Source organism: Carcharodon carcharias, chromosome 17 (genome assembly GCF_017639515.1).
Source record: "Carcharodon carcharias isolate sCarCar2 chromosome 17, sCarCar2.pri, whole genome shotgun sequence".
Classification (NCBI taxonomy): domain Eukaryota; kingdom Metazoa; phylum Chordata; class Chondrichthyes; order Lamniformes; family Lamnidae; genus Carcharodon; species Carcharodon carcharias.
In genome coordinates this window covers 92,800,226-92,814,225 of record NC_054483.1, presented here as the reverse complement: position 1 = coordinate 92,814,225, position 14,000 = coordinate 92,800,226, and the positions used below count along the sequence as shown (strand labels likewise).

Below are 14,000 nucleotides of genomic sequence, written 5' to 3'. Positions count from 1 at the left end.
CCCCAAGCCTCAATAAGGGAAGGCCCACCATTTTAAGTTCCAATCAGGAACTTAAGTGGCCAGTGGCAGGGTCAAGGACCCCAGGGCAGAAATCCTGCCTCCCGAGAGCTGCCGGCTAATCAGAGACTGGCAGCACCAAATTGCCTTCACCTGGCCATGCACCCACTAGAGGCCCAGGATCCGGCCACAGGTGAGTGAGAGTGGGATGGGGGTTGTGGGAGAGGGGGGGGGGTGGTGGTGGTGGGTGTCTGAAGAAAGGGTAAAAGGTGGCTCTCAATGGGACCATCTCCCAACCCCTTCCCGATGCTGGGTCCCTTGAACAGGCACTGAGTGCCTTTGAATGAAGGATCCCTCCCCCATCCCCAGAAGCTTGCAAAGTGGGCTTCCCAAGTGGCCATTGCCCCACCAACCGCTGGTTCAATACCAGCGCTGGTGGCATTATTGCCCACTTCAGAGTCTCAATAGGCATTGGGATGGGGAGGCTGTCCACCAGCCTTCTCGTCCCGAAATGAATCTGGGCAGAGGTGGGAAGGTGGCTGCTGTAATACTCCTTTAAGAGATAGAAGCATCGCATCACTAGAAGGGAAGTATGTCATGTGATCCAGCCTCAGTTTCATTTTGACCTGTGAGCAGAACACAGCACCATTCTGGTGTCTTCAAGATTTCTATCCATGTATATGTGTTCTTGTGTGTCGAGTCTAAATAAATGAACCCACAATGGTTTACGCAATCCCTTATGAGTGATTGGTGCCTTTATATCATTAAAATAACACAATAGTGGCATTTCCCCCACCTGGCACCCTCCCACCTGATTAAATGCCCCCCTCGCCTCCATATTCGGAGAGGGCATTAAATTCCAGCCATTAAGTGAAAATTAACTTTATTTCTGTATGTTTTTGTCCTAGGTCAGAATAATTTAAATTTAATTCAATTCTCTGCTATTCAGACAGTAGAACCATGCCATGACACACTGGCTGGAATTTTCCAGCCCTGTTGGAGTCAGGTGTCATGGCGGGCAGCGGGGGTGGGGCAACATGGCAAGACAGTCAAAAATTGGTTTCACGCCACCGTGAAACCAGTTTGCTATCATCTGCTCTACCCATCAATGGCAGGCCGCGTTTCCCACTGTTGCACGTCTGGAACCTAATTTCAATACTTTAGTATCTCATTATAAGTTTTGCTTGCCGGAATCACAATTATACATAAGCGACATGCACCTGGCGAGCTGCAGTTTGCTGGGGACTTCAAGGATTATTTGCCTAGCTTGCTTCAGGCAGCACTTGCAGTCATCAGCGTCAGGCTTCACAGGCAGCACCACATCACTTTTAGGGGGGCTCACAGGCAGGTCTCTACCTACCAGACCAGCCGTAAGGCATGGATGGCTTTTCAATAGTTGCATGGCTAGGGCTTGCTTGGAAAAGGGGTAGAAGTGGCCTCAGGAAGCGAAGAAGCTGTAGGGTGAGGGCTGTATTGGGGAAGGGGGGGGGGGGGGGGGGTGGTGGTGGTTCTCCCAGGGTGTGTGTGGGGGCACATGTTGATCTTTGCAAGTGGCCTCAAAATGGTGAGGGCTGAGGAAGTAATCTCCAATGGAGATGAGGCAGAAGGGGATGTGAGGGTGTGTGTGAGAGAGTGAGTGGTGATGTCCCTTGAGCTGACAGTGAATATGTGATGGACTTGTGAGTGTGTGAGTTTAGAGTGACAAGATGGTTGCCTTACCCTGACAGCACAGATAAGACGATTCATCCATTGTGCAGCATTGACACTGACCACCTCTGCCACCGCCTCCCAAGCTGGAACGATGAGATTGCTGGGCCTCCTGCGGCTAGAACGGGGATGGAGGACACCACGCTGGCCTCCAAAATGTCCAGGAGGTATCCCAGGGATGCATCATTGAATCAGCGGGCTGCACTCTTCTTGGCTTTTGTGGCCATGTCGGGGCAGCCCTGGGCTGCAAACATTGAGAAGTGTGCACGCGGCTGCAGTTTAAATATAGCACCCAGCATGTGGAAGCGGCGAGGTAATGGCATGGCTGGAAAATCAGACGTCACTTGCCAGCGAGACGGCGTGTTTCCTGTGACTGCGTAATTAATGAGGTGGGAACGGGATGATACAGCACAAAAACCTGTCATTGCGGCCAGCGGGCAAAACGACTTTTTTCTCCACCCACTACCGCACTTTGTGCAAACCTGGGAAGATTCCGATGACTATGTCAGGCACCTTTGGTGTACCACAGAATTGTGGATTCACAGCAGTCTGTGTACATCACCTGCAGTAAATCCTCCTTCTTCAAAGCCAGCTTTAATTTGGCTTTTCAAATGGGAGATTTTAACAACTGCCTCATAAATCCAAGTAACTGTAGCTAAGGCAAAAATGTTTTGTTGTTGGGTTCCTATGGTTGTTGTACCAAATGAAGTACTTTCTTACTATTTACAGAATAAACTTGAAGATATTTAAGGAGCATGTTATAAGGAAATCCACATTTCATTTACACTGAAACTCTGAGTGAAACCATTTATTTGTTATTGCTGGCTGTCTATTAATGATTCTGAACTGAATGTCAGACAGTGAATAGACATTGCTTTATATTTACAATTCCCACACAGCAATCTCCCAGTCGGACTGTCTTATAGACCCACTGAGCTGAGTGAGAACTTTTCTCCAAAGAAGGGAATAAACTATTTTTAAATACTAAAGTGGTGCTTACATTACATGTAATGATGCAGAAAGGCTGGGGCAATCCTGACTAACATTTAGCATAAGTTGGGTTGCAAATTCCCACCTCACCAGCAAATCACACCACCCCACCCACTCACTGTTTATTTTTGAAATACATTTCCCAGCTAAGAGACTTCTCCATCTAGTGCTGCGCTTATTATTTTGTCAGTGATTGCACCTATAGTTATTCCAAGTTGCTCGGTCCTGTGAGCAAGTTACAGTAGTACTAGTTGAGACTTTACAGCAGCTTGCCTTCCAATCTCTGTGCTGGGAGAAGTGCAGAATGTGGGGAAACATTCCTGTGAGATAGTTTATCATGTTGCAAAGACAATACAAAACATGATTGTTAATTGTTTTAACAAGCATTTGTACATTATCAAAGAAAATATGTTCAACATAACAGTTTCTCTCATTATGTAGTAGATAAGTTAATAAGCTGATATGTGAAAAGAAACTGCAGGCTCCAAATAACACACTTAAAACACAAAGCTTCCCTTCATTATCTAATTCCCAACAATATGTGTTTGGCAAACAAATTAAAATTTGTTTGCCAAACAGCACCCTTAAATGAATCACAAAAATATGGGTTTCCAGTTATGATTCAACAACTTCACCATATACACCACCCAAACAAAGTCACATTGCTACTTTTGCACTGAAAGTAGAGAAAAGATCAACTAAAGAAATGTAAAGAAAACTTTAAAGCGAGTACATGGGGGAACTTTACATAGAATATATAGCTCAGAAATAGGCTACTCTGCCCACCAATCCATGCCAACGTTAGTGCTCCACTAGAGCTTCACAGAACAAGATCAGTGCCTACACTGATGAAGGTATTTAGGATGTGTTTCCTGAATGGATTAAATTACAAAATGACCTCTCCTAGACTGATATCAGGGAAGTATTTGTGTACTAAATTTTGTTTGGAGCCTGCTGTTCCCCATTAAATGTAAAGACTGATTTAGTTTCTAAGGTACTGATGATTGTAGTTAGATATCATTTTACTGTACCATTAAAAAGTGCAATATATTTTACTCATACAAATCATTCATTATTATGAAACACAAAAGAAATCTGCAAAAGGAGCATTTGGTTTATAATAGAATAAATTAATCTTTCTGCTAATTATACAGGTTGCTGTAACATTCAGGGAGACATTACTGGGTAGAGTCCCAAACCAAAAGAAATAGAAGTTCATTTTGAAGAACAGGCGTGTAGGTTTTAAGTGTTACTGGAATGTTGCTTTCACCTTGCGAAGTGTATCTTGAATCTTGCGCGAGTGCCATTCGGTTGACGACTGGTAAAAATTAGTCTTATTTTCCGCGGCAAGAACATGGATATCCACTTCGCTAAAATGAGCTATTTGTTGCCTTAGATGAGCCTGAAGCTCCAGGTCAGGGGTGAACATGTAGGGATTTTCTTGGAATGCACGAATCTGACTAATCACCTTAGCTATTTTCCTTAAAAAAAATCAAAAAATTAAGAAATTGTAAGTATTGCACATATTCTTCCATAATTAGTTAAAAAAATATGGCCAAATGGATACCAGAAGCTGAAACAGAACTGTTATTATTACTGACCACAGTCCTAACACTCAAACCTCACAGCAAAGGAACAGTTGATTATGGAAAATTTCTGTTAAGAGAAATGAACAGCATTATTAAAAGGAGAGCATAGGATTACTTAACTGATGCTTTAGCCAGAGGTCCAGCTTTACCAGATTCACCAGTGTAGGTATTAAGAGTCTCAAGGTTGTACAGGGAAGAACGTAGGGTGAAGGAAGGGTGTGTAATATGGTATACTGGCAGTTTAGGAAAAAAACACTTAGCTCTAAATTTCTGGGCTCTACCAAGGCCAAGAACGGAGGCAGGGAGGCCTGAAAATACCTACTGGTAGCCGGTGTGCTGATTCCTGATACCATTCCCAGCTCCAGCCACTTTAGGGGAGGCAGATTTGGGTCCCAGCAGAGCTACCCGCCCCACAATACAGGTGGCCGATTAAGCTCATTAAGAGCCTTGTTAAGGGCAGTTAAGAGAGGTTAACCAGGATTTCCCGACACCACTAGGGGCAATTTAACTGCCTGGAGGCATGCACTCAGCAGCAGGCCAGGGAGAAGGGGCGTGGATGGCAGTCAGCGTCCTAGGTGGGCCTAAAAGCCCTCTTTGTCTGACTCTGGGTGCAGGTGCAGCCATAGGCTGCCCAGCGGGATTCTCCTCATCACCCCCCCCAACCACCGCCACCAGCCCTCTACCTGCCAGTAGTGGCCTGGCTGCTTTTGCTATTTTTTATTTGAATTCTTCTCAAAAGTTGGTGGAAAGGCACCTTCATGTTGAAAAGTGCCGTTAGCCAGCTGCTCCTCTTGTACCTAGAAGACCTCTGATGGCCCTCCAGCATCAAGAGCCTGCCTGTCGTCCTTATTTGGACAGGGAACCTGCCTCCATGCCAAATAAGAGGGCACTCCGGTCAAAATCCTAGATCAGTGACTGCTGCCTCCAGGGGAGGGTTTGGGCGTTGGAGGCAGACCTAACCCCTGTTTCCCACCTCTGAAGCAAAAATTAAATTTCAAGAATTTTCACACACCTTTGAAGAGGTTGGGAGAATATTCCCCAAAAATAAAACAAAAGTGGGTTCTGGCAGCCTTAAAATGTAACTTTGCATTATTACAGTCAACTAATCAAATGGCATTTTCTTTCGTGGACAGGGTTAAAGCTGAACTCCTGCATTCCAGATGTACATGTTTAAAACAGAGTTTAAGAGGACAAAAACAAGTCAATGTGAAATTCAATGATTTATTTTACAACATAAATATAATTACTTGGACAAGATAAACTACATCCTGGGAAAAGACAAGTATTTCTGAAAATGTTCATGACTTAGCACTTTTCTAAACTTGTCACGCTCACCTTAGTTTTGGCCATTTGTAAGTGCCATTAGCCATGGTAAAAGCACCAATTTCTAGTTGTTGGACATGCATTGCCAAAATACGTGCACAAGGTATTGTTGGTTGCTTCCTGAAACTATCTCCCTCCATCAGACAAAGGCTGTCACTCTTCAGGAAAACCTGATAAACCGTTTCAAAAATAATTCACAAATCAGAAAATTAATTTCTTGCATTTGCTCAAATCTAAATCATGTTTAATGTATGTAAAATAGCTTCTTATTGCACGTTTCTTGGAATCCAAACATTTCTAGAAGGAGATGCATGTGATGCTGACTGAAACATGAAGGAAAAATTATCAGCAATTTTGAGGGCCTCCCCTGCCCAAAATGTACTTTATTCATAAAAATTGTAAAATTACATTCCATAACAGTTCAAATTGGACATCACCAAAAGTGCAAACCAGTTCACGTTCTTTCCATTCAGCATGTGGAACTCAGAGGTGCCTCACTACAATTGCAATTACACGTGATATTTATTTGGGTTGCCTTTTAAAACCTCATATGTAATGAATGCCCCCGACAAATGGTTGTTATTTTCTTTAACACAACTGAACAAACTTTCTTTTAAATAATTATCTCTATTTTGAAGCCATTTAAAGGTCTTGCCGTGCACCCAGTTTTCACGAATTTGTTTACATATGGCATTGATTTCTATTCTTCACCCAAGAGCTCCTTCCAATCAGAGAGGCAAAAAACTTGTGGCATAAACATGTGGCAGCAGCTGAAAATGAATTGGGAATTATTGAAGTTGTTCTATGCTGCAAAACTTGACTATAAACAAAGGCCAACATTGATAAGCATCAAAGGTGTTTTATGAGATTCTACTTATTTGTGAAAAAGCGCAGCAGGGGTATTGCAAGTTTACATTTAAAATATAAATACTTCTGATTTGGTTCACAATTGTGTGTATTCGCCTTTTGGATTGCTGATTTCATGGCAAAAGTGTTTTACTAGATTTATATGCCATAGCTATACATTCTGCATCTTTTCGCTCGGTAGATATGGTGAACTGCTAGATATAAGGAAGATCTTCAACTGCGGAGCGGGATACTGGAAGGCGAGTGAATCTACAGAAAAACTTTTAAAAAGTGAATGGTTATTTAATAAGGTTACAGCAGACCTAGAAAATACCAGATAAAATTTCCTGGTATTTTCCACTGCAGATAGTCAATTGACTTTACGAGGATATGTCATCAACTGTTTAGTTGGTTGCATCTGTAATCCACCAAAATACACTTTATAGTCAGGTAACTGTCATGTAAGTATAGTCAAATATAGTCAACCTTCCCTCCATCATAATGTCAGAAGTGGGGGTGTTTGCTGATGATTGCACAATTGGCAACTCCTCAGATACTGAAGTAGTCAGTGCCCATATGTAGCAAGACCTGGACAACTTTCAGGCATGGGCTGATAAGTGACAAGTAACATTCACACCACACAAGTGCCAGACAATGACATCTCCCCTTGACATTCAATAGTATTACCATCACTGAATCCCCCACTATCAACATCCTGTGGGTTACCATTAACCAGAAACTGAGTTGGACCAGCTATATAAATACTGTGGCTACAACAGCAGGTGAGGGACTGGGTTGCCTCAAACTGAGACTAAGCTCGTCATATTCACCTAGTTTTGGCCATTTGTAACTGCCATTAGTCATAATAAAAGCATTTGAGGCAGTAACTTACCTCCAAACTCCCCAAAGCCTGTCCACCAGCCACAAGGTGCAAGTCAGATGCATGACTAAATTCTCCTCACTTGCCTGGATGAGTGCAGCTTTAAAAACATTCAAGAAGTTGACACCATCCAGGACAAAACAATCCGCTTGACTGGCACTCCATTCATCACCTTCAACATTCACTCTCTCCACCACTGACGGACAGTGGCAACAGTATGTACCATATTCAAGATGCATTGCAGCAACTCACCAATGCATCTTCCAAACCCACAACCTCTACCACCTAGAAGGACAAGGGCAACAGATGCATGGGAACACAACCAAATGCAAGTTCTCCTCCAAACCACACATCATCACGACTTGGAACTATATCGCTGTTCCTTCACTGTCACTGGATCAAAATCACTGAATGATTACAGTACAGAAGGAGGCCATTCGATCCGTTGAGTCCACACCAACTCTCCATTTATGTAGTGCCACCCCTCCACCTTCTCCCAAAACTCTACTATTTCTGATAATCCAATTCCCTCTTGAATGCTTCACTTGAACCTGCCTCCACCACACTCTCAGGGAATGCATTCCAGATTGTGCATTCCAGAACACTGGTTACGTGAAAAACTTTTCTTCATGTCGCCATTGCTTCTTTTGCCAATACCTTAAATCTGTGCCCTCTGGTTCTCGATGCTTCCACCAATGGGGACATTTTTGTGACCTCCTCCATTGTGAGGTAGGCAGCTCTCAGAGAGTCACATCCAGCAGACCAGTCAGTGGGTGCTGGAGGTGTGTGCAGATCCACATGCCATTGCCTTGTCCTTGAGCTTAAGGGAGCAGTGGCAAGGCGAGAGGGGGACAAAGCACCTGAAGTCTACACCAGGTCCTCTTCCTTTTCAGGTCAGCTGGAAAGTACAAGTGTGCCTTACAAGGGAGGAGGGGTATCTGCCTTCTGCTACTGCAATCTTCTCTACAGGTGTTCCTACTGTGGGTAGGAACTCCTCAGCCCCTGTGCCAGTGACACCAGCATCTCAAATTGCCACAATGACAAAGGAGGCTCCTATATGGTGCTAGGGTTGTCAACTGTGATTAAATGTATTCCTGGTGGTTGCATCACATGACTTTCCCAAAGGCTCTGGTCATTATTCAGCCAAAATATCCATCCTTGTAATGTACTGCCTTCCCTCACTAATTGGAAAGCAAAACATCTCATTACCCAATTGGACGATGCTTGCTGTCAGCCAATCAGCCTCCCCCCTCCCCTATTTTTAATATTTTTATGTCTGGTAAAGAGAAATGTTCAAAGAAAATGACAAAAAAAACCATTTTTAATGTCCCAATGATCTTTCTCCAGGATTTCACACAGCAGTGTCCTGGAGATTGATCTCCAATTCCCAGAGATTCCAGACCAATTCTGGAGGGTTGGTGGCCCTAATTGCAGCAGCAACCTCTCAAGATGCCGGGGTCCTTGCAGGCTTCAGGCACCCAGAGGATAGCTATCAATGTCATCCTCAGCCATAGGGCAGCATGGGACGTAGCCTACCACCACTGCACCTGGCTGTGAAGCTGACATAGAAGTACACATGAAAGAACTAAAAGCTTCCTGGGTGATTAAAGAGTTAATACTTCTCCACTCATGTCTGATGATTACTGTAATAAGTATCTGATTTGGTTTATGAAAGTATCCATCCAGTGTTGGTGGCCCTCTGGCAGTGCAGCAGTGGCATTGATTGATCTAAGGGCTGGCACAGGGGCGATCATGGTGCATGGGTGTGGTCGTTTGTTACACATTGCAGAAGCGCCAAGTGCCATTGAGTGAGGGGGTCTGAGCTTAAAACAGAGGTAAATGGCATTAGTGTAGGTGGAATGTGAATCATTGTTTGGTTGGTTGGTTGGCTGCTGTGGGAAGGGTCTTCTGAAACGAGTGTGTATAAGTGCCTCCTGAGCCTCCCTTGAACCTATGCCTTGACGCTCTTCATATGGCCCCTCAGGATGATCAGGATGGTGCAGTTGGTCATTAGCTTCCTAACCTTAATCCTTATCGGAGGATGGCTCACATTCCACTCAGTCCTCATCAGCCGGGGCCCTTCCTCTCTGAAGCCAGGTTGTGTAAAGCTCAGCATACCACCATGATCTGGGAGACACTTTCCGGTGCATATTGAAGTGTACCATCCGATCTCATCACATCTTGAGGAGACTGAAGGTCTGTTTGATGGTCACTCTGGCAGCAACACTTGCATTATAGCATTCCCTCTAATTCAGTCCTAGGATTCTTCACTGGTGTCAACAGCCATTTGTTCAGTGGGTATCCTTTGTCAGTGAGTATCCATCCTTGAAAGTGCATGGGGAGGGTGGGGGGGGAGGGTAACGGGGCAAGGGTGTAAAAAGCTGTAACACCTGGGAATGCCAGAGAATGTAAGTGTTGTGGCTGTTCCTCGGATAACGAGCGCATACCTACAGGATCTACTGGTGGTGGTCAGAGACTAGTTGCATGCTGAAGGAATGAAATCCTTATGATTAATAAACACCACTGGCTGGCCTGATGGAGCTCAAATAACCACTTGGGAACTTGCACCTGGGGAAATCTTGCAATGGCATCTAATCCTCTGGTACTCTCAATCCAACTGTCCGCATCAGTTTGATAATGTTGTACTGGTTGGCCCTCCTGAAGAGAATATCTGTCACCCGCAGTGAAGTGCGGCTGCCTGGGAGATACCACACATCTCCTGTGGGCCCCAGGAATGAGCCTGAGTTATAGAGTTTCAGGCCCACAGTGACCTTGACAGCATTGGGTGACCATCAATGCAACCAGAGTTCAGACCCACAGTGATCTTGACAGCGTTGGGTGACCATCAATGCAACCAGAGTTCACCTCCTCTGCCAGCATGGCACAAAGTTCAGTTACAGCTGTTGGGAGAGGCGCAGTCTTCAGCGACACTGCCTCTCCAACATCTGTAGACAGCTCAACTTTTGTCTGTATGCCCTGGCCACAGGGTACCTTTGTCTACATGCTGGTGGCTGCTGGAGATTCCCTCTGCCACCTTCTGCCAATTCCCCTTCATGAGGCTGTCCCCAAAGGTAGCCATGACGTTGTTGCTATTTGGATCTAAGTGCCTGCGCCTCCCCACACCTCTCAGGTTCTCATTCTCGCTGGAGTATGCACCTCCTGAATGACTGATTCTCATGGCATTTGGGCACTGCAGATCTGACTGGACCAGCCTGTCAGCAGCTGTTGCAAAGTGGCCCACCCCATGCTTCTCTCAGGCCTACATCACTTCATCTGTCTTTCAGGAACACATTGCATCAAGGGAAGCTTGACTGCAGAATAAAGGCTACCCAATGATCTCTCTTACATGATAAACGCTGTGCACATGCAGGACTTTCCTACCCAAGAAGAGAAAACGGCTCACCCAATGGCTGCTGATTGTTGAAATGGGATCAGCTGCCATCCTGTTGCTGCTGAGGCTCTGATGCCCCATGGACACTTCCCGTTGTGTGGGAAGGCTTGTAAAATCATGATCTATTATCTGGCTTGTTTTGAGACTGCGAATGGTGTCCCCACGCAACTCCTGTCTGCTGCTTGTAAAATGAGGCCTGGCATGATGGCATTGGAAAGCCCACCCAACTCCACCACATGCAATTTTACAGCACTCCCACCTCCATGGCCATCCAGTTTGGAAGTGTAAATTCACAGATACCTTTTTTGTGGTTTACAACTTGTGAAATGTACTCTTTCACCATTCACACCTTTAAGACTCTAACGAATATGCTTCATACCTGCAAATGTTTTGGCACCTATTATTGCATTTTCATTTGGACAACACATTACTTTAGACATTTGAAACTTTTTAGCTTGTTAACACCTATGCGTAATGTGACTTTTGCTCCAGTTTTCACATCTCCCAACTGGCCCGATGGATATTCTTGTTTTACAATTCCTCTTGATTTGGGAACTGGGGTCAAATGAAGATTTTAGAGGATTTTACTGAAGCAGGAAACCCAGAGCCACCAATGCGCAGTAAGCAAGTCCACAGATGTTGCCCGGATTCCTCGAGCACGTCTGTTCGGGTGGGCTTTTAGCACTTCAGCTTGACCACGGATGTGGATTATGGCCTTGTAAAATGGGAATGTTGAAAGACTTTTGATTCTACATTGCATCTTGCAGGTGTGGACTCCTGAGACACGGACATCTATCAGGTGCAAAGAATGAACAGTAAGATTGTGTGCAACAGGAGGCACTTTGCAAGAAGCAACCTTTGGGCCACAGTCATGATACATGGTGTTGTTGGATGCTGCTTCCTCACTACATCCCTCTTATCCATTTTTCCCAGGTCCTCTGAATAATATGCACAGCACTGAGACTGTTTACCATCTGCTGCCATGAATAATATATTCATGACTTCTGCAGAAGGGCCCTAATTCTGAATTGGACAAAGATCTTCATACATCATGCAATGACATGTTTCGTTAGTCATCCATTGAACAGAGGGTAGGGTGCTGCACCATTCTGTCATTTTGCTAATGGAATTTACTTTATGCCTCAGTATAGGCTTTCCTTTCACTTAATTCATGCCAGTTACTTAGAACCATAGAAAAGTTACAGCACAGAAGGAGGCCATTCAGCCCATCTTGTCCATGCCAGCCTGAGGACACCCAGGTGCCCTTTCTAATCCCACCTTCCTGCACCCAGCCCATAGCCCTGCAGCTTACAGCACTTAAGGTGCAGATTCATGTACTTTTTAAAAAGAGTTTAGAGTTTCTGCCTCTACCACCAACTTGGGCAGCGAATTCCAGACAACCACTACCCTCTGCATAAAAAAGTTCTTCCTAATGTCCCCCCTACACCTTCTGCCACTTATCTTGAATCTATGTCCCCTGGTTCTAGAATTCTCCACCAAGGGAAACAATTTTATCCTGTCCATTCTATCTATTCCCCTCTTAATTTTGTACACCTCAATCAAGTCACCTCTCAACCTTCTTTGTTCTAAGGAAAATAACCCCACCCTATCCAATCTCTCCTCATAGCTACACTTTTCTAACCCTGGCAAGATTCTTGTAAACCTCCTCTGCACTCTCTCCAGAGCTATTACGTCCTTCCTGTAATGTGGTGACCAGAACTGCACACAATACTCCAGTTGTGGCCTCACCAGTGTTTTATACAATTCCAACATTATATCCTTACTTTTATATTCTATACCTCTGCCAGTGAAGGAGAGCATTCCACATGCCTTCTTTACAACCTTATCTACTTGAACTGCTGCCTCCAGGGACCTGTGTACTTGTACGCCAAGATCTCTCACTTCATCTACCCCTCTTAGTATAGTCCCATTTATTTTGTAATCCCTGTAACTGTTTGACCTCCCTAAATGTATGACCTCACACTTCTCTATGTTAAAATACATCTGCCACTTTACCGCCCACTCCATCTATATTGTTTTGGATATTATGGCTATCCTCTACACTATCCACTACTCGGCCAATCTTTCTCTCACTCATAGTCTTGGCCAAGCATGACACATCTTTGAAACTTATCTTGAAGCTTGAAAAAGGCTGAAATTAATATCTGTCCCAAATGCAGACAATAACTTTTAAGCATTCACATTTCCTTAATTTGGACTTGCTGAGCAAAATTTATGTTTGACCCACTGGGTTTGGCTCACTGTGCAAATACAAACCTGCTCCGGCAATAATGAATAATTATTCAAATAAGGTGAAGATTTCAGGGCTGTCACTTCACAGTTTCACTGTCACATTTCTCTGCAACAATATGACATCTAAATACCTAAAATGTGCTGACAGGGGAATTTTAGGCACCTTTGACTATTTTCGAGTACCTGCACAGCAGTCAGTTCCTCCGTGATTTCCAATGCCTTTGAGGACAAGCTTTTCCACGACTGAAATTAAAAGAAAGCAAATATCAAAATACTGCAACAATTTTTATACACAAGAGAAGCCAAGTAATTCTTTTGTTAGCAAAAGATGAAAAGTTTAGGTATATTTTTGCAAGTTCCAGGCAGCTGTCAAAAATTACACGTTTCTTGTGACCAACAATGTACATAATGGTTTGTAGACAGGGGAAATAATTAAGAGGCCCACCTATAGGACAACTAACAGAGAATTAGTGAATTGGAGATTCTGGTGGGGGCTTGTAACTGAAGGCCATTTAATGGAAGCAAACCAACAGCAGCTCACTTTGCTCTGAGGCCTGCTCCATTCACCCCAGTCACAGAGCTGAAATTATGGTGGTCACAGGTCCTCTGTCATTCAGATAATTATTCTGACATGGCCTTATGGCTGAATGAGGTTGTGTGGTTGGAACATGTGATGTGGGAAATAAAGGAAGCAGAATGTGATGACTGTCACTTTCAGATCAGTTCAACGGAGCAGGCGTCACGTGATTTGTTCAACCAATGTGTGGCTGGTGTGGGTGAATAAATTCTAAAAGGGTTCCCTAGGAAAAAATGGCTGCATAGGCGGCTGGCTGGATACAAACAGCCACGAAGTTCTCGTGTAAATAAAATTTGTTTTGTTTGACTAAGAAGCCTTCCAAAGCATGTTTCCACACACAATTAGAAACTAAAAATAATAAAACCATGTACGGCACTCAGTTCATAAATAAGCAAGTCCAGATTGAGAAAAAGTCCATTGGTCAAATATACCTGCTCCTCAGGGTTC

At 44.1% G+C, this 14,000-nt stretch overlaps 1 protein-coding gene across 1 annotated transcript in view; it reads right to left on the bottom strand.

The window, feature by feature from the left end:
* Window positions 1-3,014: 3,014 nt before the first annotated feature.
* LOC121289678 (kinase non-catalytic C-lobe domain-containing protein 1) overlaps window positions 3,015-14,000 on the bottom strand; it is a 278,354-nt gene continuing 267,368 nt past the window's right edge. The window contains exons 32-34 of the mRNA XM_041209301.1: window positions 13,160-13,219; window positions 5,619-5,776; window positions 3,015-4,175 (exon numbers count right to left, since the gene is read on the bottom strand). Of these exons, the coding sequence (XP_041065235.1) occupies window positions 3,944-4,175; window positions 5,619-5,776; window positions 13,160-13,219 (450 nt within the window). The 3' untranslated portion in view covers window positions 3,015-3,943. The remainder of the gene's footprint in view (window positions 4,176-5,618; window positions 5,777-13,159; window positions 13,220-14,000) is intronic.